Consider the following 15,596-nt stretch of genomic DNA (forward strand, 5'->3'; position numbering starts at 1 on the left):
AGAGACACCACCAATGGTTTGCCAACTGAGGCACTTGGCCACCATAACTGTATTGCAGAATTATTTACATGTCATATAGCTTTTTTATTAGATTGAGGTCGTCTGAAGAAGCTCTGAGGCTATGTGCAGACAAGTCAGATTCACTGTGGATTTACAACTGTGGAAAATACGCAGCGGCAAGGGGTTAAATCTGAAGCACACATGCTGTAGATTTCAAATCTGCAGTGTAGATCAATTCTGCTGTAGATTCTGTGCGGACTTTTTCCTCACCTGGTGGATGAGATTTGTTAAAATCTTTTCCCCATGGCTCAAACTGAAAATGCTGTGGATTTTCCATGTGGAAAATCCACAGCATTTATGCTACATGTGAACGTTCCCCGAAGTTTTTGTGACAATTAGGGGATTAGTGACCTCACAGGATCACCAACTTTCCTCCATCTAGGTGGGTGGCCGTACTTCAGAAACCTATATCCAGACCAGAGTAGGTAGTGAACTTTAGGAAGTCAATTTTAGTTTTACAGTAAATAATAGTTCTAAAGGTAACACTGTTACACGGTTGTTTGGTCACAGTGCACACAAGCATTAACAAGGTACTAGTGCATCTTGTCTCCACCAGAAGAATGGGTGGAGACAAACTGCACGCCCACAAACAACGCCCACAACTTGAATGGGTGCCCATCAGTTTCTCCCATCCCGCCTCGTGTCACTAACCCCTCTGGCGCTCTCCCTTGTCTCCTTCCTGGCTCCTGCGCTGTCAGTCTGCTTGCTGCCATCCCATCTGTGCTGTAAACAGTGTTCTGGTCCTCCTGCACTGCTCTATTTTGCGAGGTCAGTGACAGCGGGACCGGCAGCTATGGTGGCGGCGGGGAGACCGCAGCTGGGAGCTTACATGGATGGGAGTGAAGGGCAACAAGAAGAGAGTGACAGCGGGGGCCGGCAGCTGTTGATGCGGCGGTGGCAGGGAGACCGCAGCTGCTGTGCGCTGACATGGACAGGAGCGAAGGGCAGCGAGGAGAGTGCCAGCAGGGCTGGCAGCTGCTGCGGTGGCCGGCGATAGCAGCGGGGAGACTGGGGCTGGGAGCTGACATGTCAGTCAGTGCAGTGACCGGGGCTACAAGCCAGGCAATCAAAAGTTCGGGGGTGTGCACTTTGCCTCCACCCATTCTCCTGCCCAGCCAGTCAAGTTTTGGGCGTTGTTTCTGGGCATGCAGTTTGTCTCCACGCATTCTTCAGGTGGAGACAAGATGCACCAGTACCTATTAAAAACCGAAATACAAGCCATCTGGCTACTAACTCACATAGGATTCTCTCCTATCTAACACAGTGGGCTAGTGCCACTACACGCCACAGAAATGTCCAACAGCATACCCATCCAGGGTGTCAGTCTTGGGGGGGCATCCTTCCCAGTCAGACTTGTTGCCAGTACCACAGCCCGGTCTGTCACAGACCTCAGGCTTTCAGCCTCCTCCTGGCTTCTCTCCCAGGGAGTAGCTCCAACAGCAGCTTTGTGGCTCAGTGTGTCTGGAGGTTTTATCTCCTGCAAACACTCCCATATAGCTGTCCCTGCTGATTAGCACACAGAATGCCTGTTTTACAGCCCCCTGCAGGCCATCCTGTGTACTACCTTGCCACAATTTGTATACGGTACAGTTAGAGTGCATTGGGGGAGTTTTCTGTAATAGTAAATTTACATTCACATTCAGACATACATGACAGCCGGTGTACAGATTCACATCTGGGCGCACCAAATCAATAGATCTCAGTCCTCGTTGAATGCTGAAAATTTAATTTTGAAATAAAAACTTGATTTGAATAGAATTTTCCCAATACATTTCAGACAGGACAAAATGCACATTACATGTACAAGTGTGGATATAGCATCCAGCAATGGAGCCTCAAATAGAAGAAAGCGGGCGCATGCAGAGATCCAGTGTTTATACACTATGGGGCTTATTAGATGACATACAGTAGGTCTGTTGGTTGGCTCTTTGGGTGGTGGTGAAAATATGTCAGTCTATATATTTGGGCAGTAAGATGTGTGGCACAGAGGACAATGGTAGTCATTTTACATGGGACCATATGTATAAGTATAGTTTACGTATATATATTGTCTATAGGCTGTGCCTGGCAGGTAGGTTGCAATGCACATACCTATGTGTGTACATTTATGTAAATTGCGTGAAGGTCTGTACATGGTTTTAGGTTATAAGCCTGGACAAGGCAGGTAGAACTGTGTGGATGACACTGATCCATGTCTGGTTCGTCAAAGGTTGCCATCCGTTAGGTCCAGTAGACTGGCAGGTCTCCGCACAACACTCGGATGGTAGTGCCCAAGATGGAAGGATCAGTCACCAACTTAAAGGGGTCAGTCTCAGAGCCCAGCTAAGTGGAAAAAATGATATATTGAGAAATGCAAGATTCATATTTCTTTTAGAATGACACTAGCTATGGTTTATAGGAGCCCAACTAAGCTATTGGCACTGCCACCTGCATTCAAGATTAAAAGTGCCATCAAAGTCACCCACCTGCCAGTATACATATATGAGTACAACACATAGAGCAAATTTACTATATCCGACTAACAGACAGTGCAAACATAGAGACCTTTTATATGACGTGATTCTCAGGCCATTGTAAACGAGTGCTGATTGACAAGCATCTCAGTTGGCGTTGGTGACGCACTGCAAGCCGCGGTAAGTTCCACACCCAAAATCTACAGGTCTAACTTCAGATTGTGATGCGGAATTGCAGGCAGGTTTCAAGCCATTTTGAATTCCGCATTTTTTTGTAGCCCATGTTTCCCTATGGAGCCCTCGTTTTGGTCCCATCACAACACATTAAATCGAGGTTTTCAGCAATTAACATTACAAAATAAGCCCTACCCTGAATGTAAGCCCTAACTGCCCTCCATGAAAAAAAAAAGGAATACTTACCTAGCAGGCTCAGGCCGGGTCCTTCCGCTGCTCTCCAGAGCTCTGCCGGGCATCTTGCAGTCCTCGTTCGCCTACAGAAGATCACTTCCTGGTTGCTGGATTCATAAATCCCACCTCCAGGATGCGATGGCTCTGATTGGTTCATCCAGCGTTGCTTAACCAATCAATGCAGCGCTGGATGAACCAATGGGATGGCTGTGATTGGTATCTAGCTCTGATAAATATATATAATTGTTAATACATATAATGGGGATTTCTACAAACAATAGATACATAACTTAATAGGGCGGATAAAGTGATACGTTCGCTGGTGACAGTTCCGTGTCTTGTTGGAAGGCCGCCCTGTGATATTTGCCGTCTAGTATTTTACCTTGCTCAGCACATTTTCTGCAACGTACTGGAGACTCTGTATGCTTTCTGGTTCCATATGTGTAATGTAACATGCGTGTCCGGGCCGGGGGCGAGTGCAGATCAGCAGCTGAAAGTATAGACATAACTTTAAAAAAAAGCCTAGTTGGCAGCAGCCATTAGGTAACTAGGAGCAGAAGCTCTGGAAGTGGTTTTCCAATTCTAGAAACACTGATCACCTAACCTCCAGTTTGGTCATCAATAGCTGATTGGTGGTGGTCCACCACTGAGGACTCCTGTCAATCAGTTGTTCACTGGGCCGCTCTCACAATGTACGAAGCAGAAAACAGATAGTGCTGTACCTTGTGCAGTGGCTGGGTATGGTATTGCAGGCATAGTCCCCAATTACTTCAATGGAAGTTGTGCCTTCAATAGTATGCCAGGCCACTACACAATGTACGGTACTATCTGCTCCTGCTTCATTCACCATGACAGTGATCCGTCAAACAGGTGATCGCTGAGAATACATAAACAGTTTAAAGGATTATTTCCAAGCCTGATCTTTATCACCTATCCACAGAATAGATGATAAAAGTCTGATTGGTGTGGGTATCACCTCTAAGACCGTCACCGATCCAAATAATGGGGGTCCCATGTTCCCCTCTCCTCCTCACTGTGAGCTTACTGCACCCTGCAGTGAGGAAGGGATTGAATGGTCACGCATGTGCAGTGCCGCTCCATTCCTTTTCAATGGACTGTTGGAGAGAGCCAAGCGCTTGTATTCAGCTATTTCCTTCAGCCCCATTGAAATTAATGCCACAGCGCCACCCATACTCTGCTGCCGCTCCAATCAGCATTCTCCTCACGGCAGGGCTGCATTGAACCTACATAGTGTTGCTGGTGTACCTGTATGTATAATGGAAGATCTTTGGAGGAGGCATCCGGTTATGGATGTGTCACTTCTGCACACTATAGAGATACATCAATGATCACCATACCTTGCTGTAGTCATACACAACACTAGCTGACTTGTTGATGCCAGTGTCAAGGTGGAAGGTTGCCACACCGGCACTTTGTAGCTTGACATCTGCTCCATCATGTAGAGACATCTGGAAAATCTAAAGGCAGAGAGATACAAAAGTCTAAATAATTGTGCACATATACACTATTGTACACTACTGCCCCAACCTGGTGGGGCTTGCGGAACTGGGACAAAGATCAAGAGAAGCCATAGTAGAGTCGCACTCCTGACTTTTGACAAGCCTGGGTCGGTAAAGCGGTGAATCTCACACAATGAATCCGTAAGTGAGACTGGCCTCAAGTCCAGCATTAGGTGCTCACACCATTAGGGACCTAAATAGTTAGCCGACAGGTCTGTTGCAGTGCATAGGACCTACGCCAAACGATTTAGACTGATAAGCTAACTTCTCTTGCTCGTGCCCTCATACTAACTATTGTAACAGGGGAACAGAGCACGAACCTTTAATAATAAAGACAATTCAAGTGGGTTTTACTACGCTGTGTTTCCAGAAGATCCTATTGATAATATTGAAATGTTAACCCTAAAAAGGAAGTTTGTGCTACATTTATGTGATTTATATTTCTGTTCAACGGGACTGATCTTTATTCTGCATTATTGATAGTGTTTTTCCAGCATTATCACGTATTGTGCACAAAGTATGGTTCTTTTTAGAATCTAGTCAGTTGTAGCTAGCTCCAAGGTATTTCAAGCTAAAGTTTCATTGTTCACCTCTCATTATAATCGTGTTTCATGTCTTTATTCTTAAACGAATATTGTAATTTTGTTAACTCCATCTGCTGCATCATATCCTGAATCCTCCGTCTCTATTCCACCACCCATGACACTACATCTGTACATTTGGTAACCAGCTGCTAACAATTAATGGGTCTTACTGGGTAATTAGTCAAATACAAAATTTCGATTATGAGCTACTTTGCCATATAGATAATGATCAAAATACATGATGCCTTTACTTTTCCATTACCAGGGATCTAAACTGACAATGAACTGACACTTGATTGACAAAATGTGAATTAAAATCTTACTGTCTCTGTGTGTTTCTGGCTCATATGTAGACCCATCAAGAGGACCCCTAGGAGAACCACAACCAGGACTACCACAACCAGCACCACACACAGGAGCTTCTTAAAACCACCAACACATGGGATTCGGGGGATGGGAAGCAGCTCTGAATATACCTGGAAGAAAGGGAGGACACTAGATGAAACTAGATATAGAAATAAGTAAAATATTCTCTTGATCATTCAGATCTTTCTCTACTAGGAGCTAAAATGAGCACTCTAATCCATATACCGTATATACTCGAGTATTAGCCGACCCGAGTATAAGCCGAAACAATAAGTTTCACCACAAAAAACTGGGAAAATTGATTGACTGGAGTATAAGCCGAGCTATACTCGAGTATATACTAGGTAAAAAAAAAATACACTCCATACTCACCTCCCAGCTGGCGTCTGTGTCTGTGCGACAAGCTGCTTAAATTCTCCCCGCTGTCATCCCCTGCCATCTTCTCTGCTTGGCTCTGTCAGTGCTGTGTAAGTAAGCGCTGTGATTGAATTGAGCACCAGCCAATCACAGCTGGCGCCCGATCCAATCACAGTGCCTACTTGCACAGCACTGATGGTGGGGGATTTGAAAGCCGAGCAGGGAGATGACAGCAGGGAGAATTCTAAAGCAGCTTGATTGGCTGTGAATAATCGAGGCCCGGCTGTTATTGGCTGACGCTCGATCCAATCACAGTTCTTACTTACACAGCGCTGACAGCGGGGGATGACAGAGCTGAGCAAAGAGGATGTCAGGGGATGACAGCGGAGAGAATTCAAGCAGCCTTCAGCACCGCCACCAGAGACGCAGATGCCGGCTGGGAGGTGAGTATGGAGGGTTTTTTTATTAAGCCTTGCCTGACTCGAGTATAAGCCGAGGGGGGCTTTTTCAGCACACAAAAAATGTGCTGAAAAACTAGGCTTATACTCGAGTATATACAGTAAGTAGATTATTTTCCACTAGGAGCTAAAGACACATTCCAAAAGAGTAGTTCTGTCATTATTCAGTGGAGCATTCTAACCATGACAGTTAGTAGATTATTCTCTAGTAAGAGCTAAATTAGAATGCTACATCATATCAGGGGATTATTTCTTATTTTCAGCTAAATGAGCGTACTAAATTATAAGGAGTCGGTTATTATCAACTATGAGTTAAACCAAGCATTTTAAACCATGATATTGGTAGCCTATTCTTTATTTCGAGCTTAAAGTGCATTCTAAACTATGACATTAGTAGAGTATTCTCAACTCTGAGCTAAAAAAAAGATGAAGAACATTCTAAAAAGTATTTTATCATCCACTAGGATTTAGAGGAGCATTCTAACTGTAACATTTAGTAGATTATTCTCCAATATGAGATACATGAACATTCTATATCAGTGGATTATTATTTACTTTTAGCTAAATGAGCATTCTAAATCATGTAATGAGTTGGTTATTACCCACAATGACTATTCTTTACTTTGAGTTAAAAGTATATTTTAAATCATGACATGCAAAGTATTATTCACCCTGAGTTCAATTGAGCATTCTAAAAGGATATTAGATTATCCATTGTGAGGTTAAATAACATTCTAAACCATGATATTAGTAGATTATTCTCCACTATAAACTGAAAGGAGCATTCTAAAAGAGTAGTTTTTCATCCACCATGATTTAGAGGAGCATTCTAACCATGACGCTTAGTAGAGTATTCACCAATATGAGCTAAACTATGCCTTCTAATTTGTATAAATGGATTAGTCTTTATTTTTAGTTACATGAGCATTCTAAATCATGGTATGAGTCTTTATACATTAAACTACTGTCAGAACCGGCAACTCTCGGGGCCGCCGTGCCCGCACCACCGGTCCGGCCACCCGGGGTACAGGAGCGCGGCGCAGAGGTACCCCGGTTCTTGTGATCTCCCCGGGCCGCTGTAAGACTGGTCGCCGCCGGGTTGCTAGGGAGGCAGCTGGTGCTTCTAGTCACTTGACTACCAGGCTGGCTTCCCTAGTAACTGTCTGTGCAGCTAGACTGGGGGCGTGCCCCCAGCACCGCCCTGATTAGCCCTGCTGCTGTCAGGCTCCCCGCCCCAATCAGCTTCTGGGGCGGGAGCGCTGACAGCATTTAAATAGGTGTGTTTTCCTCTCAGGCCTTGCCAGTGTTAGTTTGGTCTTCCAGCTGCACCCGCGTATTCTTTGACTCCTGTTTGTGACCCCGGCTTTCCTGACCTCTGCTTTTGGACCTTGACTACGTTTTTGCCTGACCCCCCTGTACTGCGCACCCTCCTGTTGCCGACCCGGATTGTCTGACCACTCTACCGTTGTTTGTCTTCAGTGTCTGTTTGTCTTCCCGTGTCCCGCTTCCCTAGTGAGGGTAGGGACCGCCGCCCAGTTGTCGCCCTGGGGGTTAGCCCAGGGGGGCAAGTAGGCAGGGACAGGGGTTGCGGGATATCTCAGGGACCCCCATATCCCGGACACTGTCCTGACAGTAACACTGGCCGAACGAAGGTCAGACCCTTGCATCCGCCCGGCAACTCTGAACCCCTCGATGGAGGCCATGGCAGCTGTAGCGAACCAGGTCCAGTTCCTTACGAACCTTGCCCAGGACCTAACAGCCCGCTTGCAGCGACAGGAACAAGCGGCAGCTGCAGGTCCCATGCAACCCGCTTCCGCTCCAGGAACAATGACAGAACCTCGAGCCACGCTTCCGGATTGTTTCTCCGGAGAGAGAGGTCAGTTTTTCGCATTTAGAGAGAGCTGCAAGCTCTACTTTGATCTCCGCCCCCACTCCTCTGGTACTGAATACCAGAAAGTGGGAATTGTAATTACCCGCCTGAGGGGAGAGCCCCAAAATTGGGCTTTCTCATTACCTGCTGGCTCTCCCGCCCGACTATCCCCTGACGCCTTTTTTTCCGCCTTGGGTCAAATTTATGACGAACCCGACCGTGCTGGCTACGCAGTCTCCAAGCTTCTGGCCCTGCGCCAGGGTTGCAAGATGGCGGAGGACTACTGTTCCCAATTCCGCCAGCACTGTACAGAATCCGGGTGGAATGATGCCGCCCTAAAAGACCTATTTTTGACCGGTCTGTCTGAGGGTCTGAAGGACCTACTCGTGGCCCACCCGGAGCCAAGAACCCTGGAGCAAGCCATGTCGCTGGCTATTCGGGCTGACCGACGTTTGAGGGCCAGACACGCCGCTCGGACCACTCCACTCCCCACGCCCACTTCTTCTACTGACCCGACTTTTCCACCTCCCACCACCGAGGCCATGGAGCTGGGAGCCCTGAACCCTAAGCAACGCCGGGAAAATCGCCTGAAGAAGAACCTCTGCTTCTACTGTGGGGAGCCGGGTCACCGCATTGCAACCTGCGCCAAGAAGCCATGGCAGGGAAAACGTCCGCTCCTAGGCAGTTGTCCGGAGGACTGTCTAGGAGCCAAGGTACTCCCTGTGTTATCCAAAATGTTATTGCCTTGCACCCTAGAATTTCATGCTTTCCACCGTACTGGGCAAGCCTTTGTTGATTCTGGGGCTGCGGCGAATTTCGTTAACTTTAATTTCGTTGCTCAACTGTCCGGGGTTTTTTTACGTTTAGAGACCCCGATTCTGGTTTCAGGAGTGGACTCCACCCCATTGCAAGCAGGGGTGGTTAATCTGGTTACCCCTGAAGTAAGGTTTACTATAGGAGCCTTACACGTGGAAACCTGCACCTTTCTAGTGATGAGAGATTTGTCTGTGGACGTCGTCCTAGGCCTCCCCTGGCTCCGGGAGCACAACCCGGTAGTAAATTGGGACACGTTGGAACTGGTAAAGTGGGGTCCCCGCTGTGCCAACCACCTTTGTGCGGTGAAGATGGGAATCTCCACCTGCGAGGGGACCCCCCTACCAGAATACCTCTCCGAGTTTTCTGACGTGTTCTCCAAACAATTATCTGAAGCTCTGCCCCCTCATAGGGAATGGGACTGTAAAATAGACTTGATTCCTGGGGCCAAACTTCCTAAAGGCCGCATTTATAACGTTACGGTTCCTGAGAGAGAATCCATGAGGGACTATATCCAAGACAGCCTGGCCAAGGGGCACATCCGGCCCTCAGAATCCCCGGTGGGTGCCGGGTTTTTCTTCGTTGAGAAGAAGGATGGGGGTCTCCGGCCCTGTATTGACTATAGAGAGCTAAACAAAATCACAGTCCGGAACCAGTATGCTCTTCCACTCATTCCTGACCTCCTCAACCAGGTCGCTGGTGCCCGATGGTTTTCCAAACTTGATCTCAGGGGAGCATACAACCTCATCCGCATTCGCGAGGGGGATGAGTGGAAAACCGCCTTCAATACGCCCCTCGGGCATTTTGAATACCTAGTTATGCCTTTTGGATTGTGTAACGCCCCCGCCATTTTTCAGGGGTACATGAACTCAGTGTTTCAGGATATCATGGGGGTGTTCGTGGTTGTATATCTAGACGACATTTTGATTTTTTCCTCCGACTTGCCGAGTCACCATACTCACGTTCAGACTGTACTAGCTCGACTCAGACATAACAAGCTGTTTGCTAAACTCGAGAAATGTGTCTTCGGGGTACAAAAGATATCATTTTTGGGGTATATCATCACGCCATGCGACTTCCAGATGGATCCTGAAAAGGTGAAAGCCATCACGGAGTGGGCCCAGCCAGGGTCGTTGAAAGCCCTTCAACGCTTCCTCGGCTTCGCCAACTACTATCGCAAATTCATCAAAGACTTCTCCGTGGTGGCCAAACCTCTAACGGACCTCACCAGAAAGGGGGCAGATGTGAGGACCTGGTCTTCTGAGGCTCTGAGGGCCTTCGATACCCTAAAGGCGGCGTTCTCTTCTGCACCTGTCCTAGTACAACCGGATCTGTCCAGCCCTTTTTTGGTGGAGGTAGATGCCTCTGAGTTTGGTGTGGGAGCGGTACTGTCCCAAGGTCCCTCCACTCTCACCAACCTTAGACCGTGTGCCTATTTTTCTAGGAAGTTTTCTTCCACCGAACGGAACTATGATATAGGCAACCGGGAATTGCTGGCGATTAAGTGGGCTTTCGAAGAGTGGAGGCATTTTTTGGAAGGAGCCCATCACCAGATCACGGTACTCACAGACCATAAAAACCTCACCTATCTAGATTCCGCTAAGAGGTTAAATGCTCGGCAAGCCCGCTGGGCCTTGTTCTTCTCTCGGTTCAATTTTGTTGTTACCTATAGACCCGGTTCTAAGAATATCAAGGCTGATGCCCTGTCTAGGAGCTTTGGTTCTCCGGAACCTGCCGAGCCGGAGCCTGAGAGCATTCTCTCCCCTGGGGTGGTCCTCGCTGCTGTCTCCTCCGACCTTTCACCTCTCATTCACGCCGCTCAACAATCTGCTCCTGAAGCCCTTCCGGAAGGCAAATTATTTGTCCCGTTGTCACTGAGATTGAAAGTGTTAGAGGAGACACATGCTTCAGTCCTAGCTGGACACCCCGGCATCAGGGGTACGCTGGAGTTAGTGTCCAGACTCTATTGGTGGCCGCACATGGCCAAGGAGGTACGGGGATTTGTGTCTGCGTGCCCGGTTTGCGCAAGGGGGAAGAATCTCAGGAGACGTCCTGAGGGTCCTCTTCTTCCCTTGCCCATTCCGTCCAGGCCATGGTCCCATTTGTCCATGGATTTTATTACTGATCTGCCATCCTCGCTGGGGAATACGGTCATCTGGGTAATAGTAGACCGTTTCTCTAAAATGTCACATTTTGTTCCGCTTTGCAAGTTGCCCAACGCCAAACTTCTGTCGGAAATGTTCATCAAGGAGATTGTTCGGTTACATGGGATCCCCGAGGACATTGTGTCAGATAGAGGGGTTCAGTTCGTCGCTCGCTTCTGGCGAGCCTTCTGTAAAAATCTAAACGTAAATTTGTCCTTCTCCTCCGCTTTCCATCCCGAGAGTAACGGACAAACGGAACGAATGAACCAAGAACTTATCCAGTATCTGCGACTGTTTGTCTCGGATAACCAGTATCAGTGGGTCAACTACTTACCTCTCGCCGAATTTGCTATCAACAACCATGTTAACTCGTCGACCCGATTGTCACCTTTTTTTTGTAACTATGGGTTTCATCCCCGGTTCTCGCTTTCCACTCCTGTGGTCTCGAACAATCCGGCCGCCGACATATCCTCTGAGGAACTGTGCACAGTTTGGGCCCAGGTTCGTAAGAACCTTCAGGGTTCCCAAGAGAAACTGCGTAAATACGCAAATAAAAGATGTACCATCTCTGCACCTTTTGTAGTCGGGGAGCAAGTTTTGTTGTCATCCAAGAATCTGAGACTCAAGGTTCCCTCCCTGAAACTTGCTCCTCGGTTCATTGGCCCATTTACTGTTTCTCAGGTTATCAACCCGGTGTCATATAAGTTGGCACTTCCTGACCCCTGGAAGGTCCACAAGGTGTTTCACAAAAGCTTACTTAAGAAGTATGTGACTCCAGTTCTACCCACCCAGAACCCGCCTCCTCCTTCTCTGGTACAGGGGGAACTGGAGTATGAAGTAGAAAGGCTGGTGGATGCCCGACGGGTTAGAGGTGTGCTGCAGTACCTGGTCCACTGGAGAGGATTTGGCCCTGAGGATAGGACGTGGGTCCCTGCCAGGGACGTTCATGCGCCACGCCTAGTCCAGGCATTCCACAGGGCTTTCCCGCTTAAGCCCGCACCTGGCCATGGGGGTCCGGTGTCCCCCCGTAGAAGGGGGGGTACTGTCAGAACCGGCAACTCTCGGGGCCGCCGTGCCCGCACCACCGGTCCGGCCACCCGGGGTACAGGAGCGCGGCGCAGAGGTACCCCGGTTCTTGTGATCTCCCCGGGCCGCTGTAAGACTGGTCGCCGCCGGGTTGCTAGGGAGGCAGCTGGTGCTTCTAGTCACTTGACTACCAGGCTGGCTTCCCTAGTAACTGTCTGTGCAGCTAGACTGGGGGCGTGCCCCCAGCACCGCCCTGATTAGCCCTGCTGCTGTCAGGCTCCCCGCCCCAATCAGCTTCTGGGGCGGGAGCGCTGACAGCATTTAAATAGGTGTGTTTTCCTCTCAGGCCTTGCCAGTGTTAGTTTGGTCTTCCAGCTGCACCCGCGTATTCTTTGACTCCTGTTTGTGACCCCGGCTTTCCTGACCTCTGCTTTTGGACCTTGACTACGTTTTTGCCTGACCCCCCTGTACTGCGCACCCTCCTGTTGCCGACCCGGATTGTCTGACCACTCTACCGTTGTTTGTCTTCAGTGTCTGTTTGTCTTCCCGTGTCCCGCTTCCCTAGTGAGGGTAGGGACCGCCGCCCAGTTGTCGCCCTGGGGGTTAGCCCAGGGGGGCAAGTAGGCAGGGACAGGGGTTGCGGGATATCTCAGGGACCCCCATATCCCGGACACTGTCCTGACAACTACGCATTCTAGACCATGATATCAGTAGACTATTCTTTGCGACCTGAAGGTTGTGGGTTCAATCCCCGCTTCTGTCAGGTAGCCGGCTCAAGGTTGACTCAGCCTTCTATGCTTCCGAGGTTGGTAAAATGAGTACCCAGCTTGCTGGGATGGGGGGGGGGGGGAGGTAGAAAGATGACTGGGGAAGGCAATGACAAACCACCCTGCAAAAACAGTCTTCCAAGAAACCGTCATGCTAGGAGTCAGTCAAGACTCGGTGCTTGCACCAGGGGACTTTACCTTTACCTATTCTTTGCTTTGAGTCATTCTCCATTATGAGCTAAAAAGCAGATTCCAAAAGAATACTTTATTATCCACCATGATTTAGAGAAGCATTCTAACCATGACATTTAGTAGATTATTCTCGAATATGCTCTGAACTGAGCATTCTAAACCATCTCAACCAAACTGTTCTCACAGTAAGTGTAGAAAATTCTAAACCAATAAGTGAGCCTTTTAAATCATGAGATCATAAGATTATTCTTTATTTTTACCTAAATGAGCATTCTAAATTGTATGAGAGCATTAAGATCCATTGATATAAACTGAGAATTCTAAATTATGACGTGCAAAGATTATTGTCCACCTTGAGTTACATTGATCCTTCTAAAACAAGATAATAGTAGATTATAATCCGCCGTGTGATAAAATGAGCATTCTAAAGTATGATATTAGTTGATTATTCTCCAATATGAGCTAAACCAGGCACTCTAAACTATCTTAGCAGATTGTTCTCCACAATGAGAGTAGAAGAAAAATTCTAAACTACGATATCAACAGATCATAGTCTTCTATGAGCTCATTAGAGGATTCTCCACTATGAGTTTAATAAAGCATTCTAAACCATGATGAGCATTCTTTACTATGAGATTAGCCGACTATGATCTGAACCATATCACGGATACCCATATAAATCATATTTCTAATCTGAGCATCAAATAGGGGTGATCTCCCAGGTTCACTCACTGGTGGTGTGTCCATCAGCGCGGTCTTGCTCTGCTCCATGGCTGCCTATTTCGTCTCTGCTATCAGCAGGTTGTATACTGTACTTATTCCAAGTTTTAGCTGTACTCTGGTGTATATACCTGGACCTGCAGCATCGTCACTGCCGTGAAGTGCTCCTCAGACTCCTTTAAGAGTGTTTACTTAGACATGAAAATATTTAAGAACAGACTTCCCACATTTCAAGAGGTTTATTTAAAAAAACATTTTCTGCCAGATACACTTGGTTAATGGTTATTTTTCTGCAAGCTGCAGAGTATTAATTTCTTAACCCCTTATTTCATAGAAAACATGCAATGACAACTGATGTTGCTGGTTTTTGCAGAGCTCCTAATCCCCGTATATGCAGAAGGTAAAAAAAAAAAAGATCTGCAATTAATATACGGCAGGTATAGGCATGTTATTGGATTACATATACCAGCACAATATTCAACCTGAACGCTTGAGTCACCATGTGGAATCTTAAGGTAATAATTCAAAGTAATAGCGAGTACCAATAGATATATATATACACTGAGTGGTCACTTTATTAAAGACTCCCATCTAGTAGCGTGATGGAGCTTCTTTGATCGTCAGAACTGCAGCAATTCGTTGTATAGATTCCACTAGGTGGTGAAATTATATTGCAGGAATATTGGCCCCTGTGGACAGGAAGCTTCTTGTAGTTGCAGCAAACCGGAAATACCTGGATGGAGACTGGACAGAACATAACTGGAGAATTCTAGGAAACTACTGAAACGGAGACCATTGGGTCTCCATTTCAGTAGGTTTCAGTTCATTTGTGCCATTCTGTGCCGGAAAGAAAAATGTGGTAGACTGCTTTTCTTTCCGGCACAGAATGGCAAACGTGAATGGATACCAGCCATGACAGAGACCTATTGGTTTCCGATTTAGCAGTTTTCTATAATGCTTGAAATTCTATCCGGTCTCCATCCAGGAGATTCATTTTCTGTATTTTAAACGTACACCTTGATGAGACCCCTTGATAGAGGCAATAATGAGATTTGGACAGGCATTTGGACAGCAATGGCACTAGAACTGGTCATCAGCTGTTATAGCCCATTCGTGCTAAGTAAGACTAAGACTGAGTTTTGCTAATGGACACATTACTTGGAGAAATGGCATTCTATTCGGCTACAATTTGCATTAGAATGATTTTTGAAATCCCCCTTTGACCCCTTTTACCCCTTGAGTTCTTTACACCCGCAGGATCCACTTTCATTGGATGTTTAAACTTGATCACACCATTTTCTGTATACTCTCCACAATATTGTATGACAAAACCCCATAAGGCAGGCAGTGAAATCCTTAGCACAGATGATCGGCCTCGTTGGAAGCCACTTAGATTGCTCGATTTTCCCATCTAATGTGGATTTATACTGAAACTGATCCACTGAAAACTTGTCACTTATTTTATCTGCACATCGGGGTCATGTGTGTAATTATCATACAGGGAAGCTCAAATCGTGAAAGGCATGGGATCTCTAGTAGAGTGGTCATTCAATGTATGGGGTAAAGCCCTAAACATTGCAAAGTTGACAGAGGATGGCCCATATGGATTGGCTGCCCCAAACACCTGACATGGCTCATCCTTGGTGGTAAGCAATAGCATGGCATGAGAATCAAACCTGTCCTAGTGGCAGAGATATAATACACCAACACTCTGGTGCTCCTAATCATTAGATATGGTGAAATGTGACATCACTGGCCGTTAGGTGGAAAACCCAAGACATACGAAGCACATCTTTAAAATGGCCATTCTAATTGCTCCCGGGAGTAAACAATCAAGATAATTTGCAAGTCCCCGCCA

The 15,596-nt window shown here is 47.1% G+C and overlaps 1 protein-coding gene across 2 annotated transcripts; it reads right to left on the minus strand.

Annotated features, from left to right (window-relative positions):
• Nucleotides 1-1,832: 1,832 nt before the first annotated feature.
• Nucleotides 1,833-13,912, minus strand: LOC136610849 (surfactant protein C-like). 2 transcript variants are annotated; one of them, XM_066590045.1, is made up of 5 exons: nucleotides 13,870-13,912; nucleotides 5,349-5,501; nucleotides 4,280-4,399; nucleotides 3,304-3,411; nucleotides 1,833-2,382 (listed from the first exon to the last, which is right to left on the minus strand). In XM_066590045.1, exons 1-5 carry the CDS (start codon nucleotides 13,882-13,884, stop codon nucleotides 2,281-2,283), a joined length of 498 nt encoding a protein of 165 aa, XP_066446142.1. In that variant the 5' UTR covers nucleotides 13,885-13,912; the 3' UTR covers nucleotides 1,833-2,280. The 2 variants fall into 2 exon arrangements, with proteins under 2 accessions (XP_066446142.1, XP_066446141.1); XM_066590044.1 differs by lacking the exon at nucleotides 13,870-13,912 and adding an exon at nucleotides 13,751-13,853.
• Nucleotides 13,913-15,596: the final 1,684 nt, after the last annotated feature.

This window comes from Eleutherodactylus coqui, chromosome 2 (genome assembly GCF_035609145.1).
Source record: "Eleutherodactylus coqui strain aEleCoq1 chromosome 2, aEleCoq1.hap1, whole genome shotgun sequence".
Classification (NCBI taxonomy): Eukaryota; Metazoa; Chordata; class Amphibia; order Anura; family Eleutherodactylidae; genus Eleutherodactylus; species Eleutherodactylus coqui.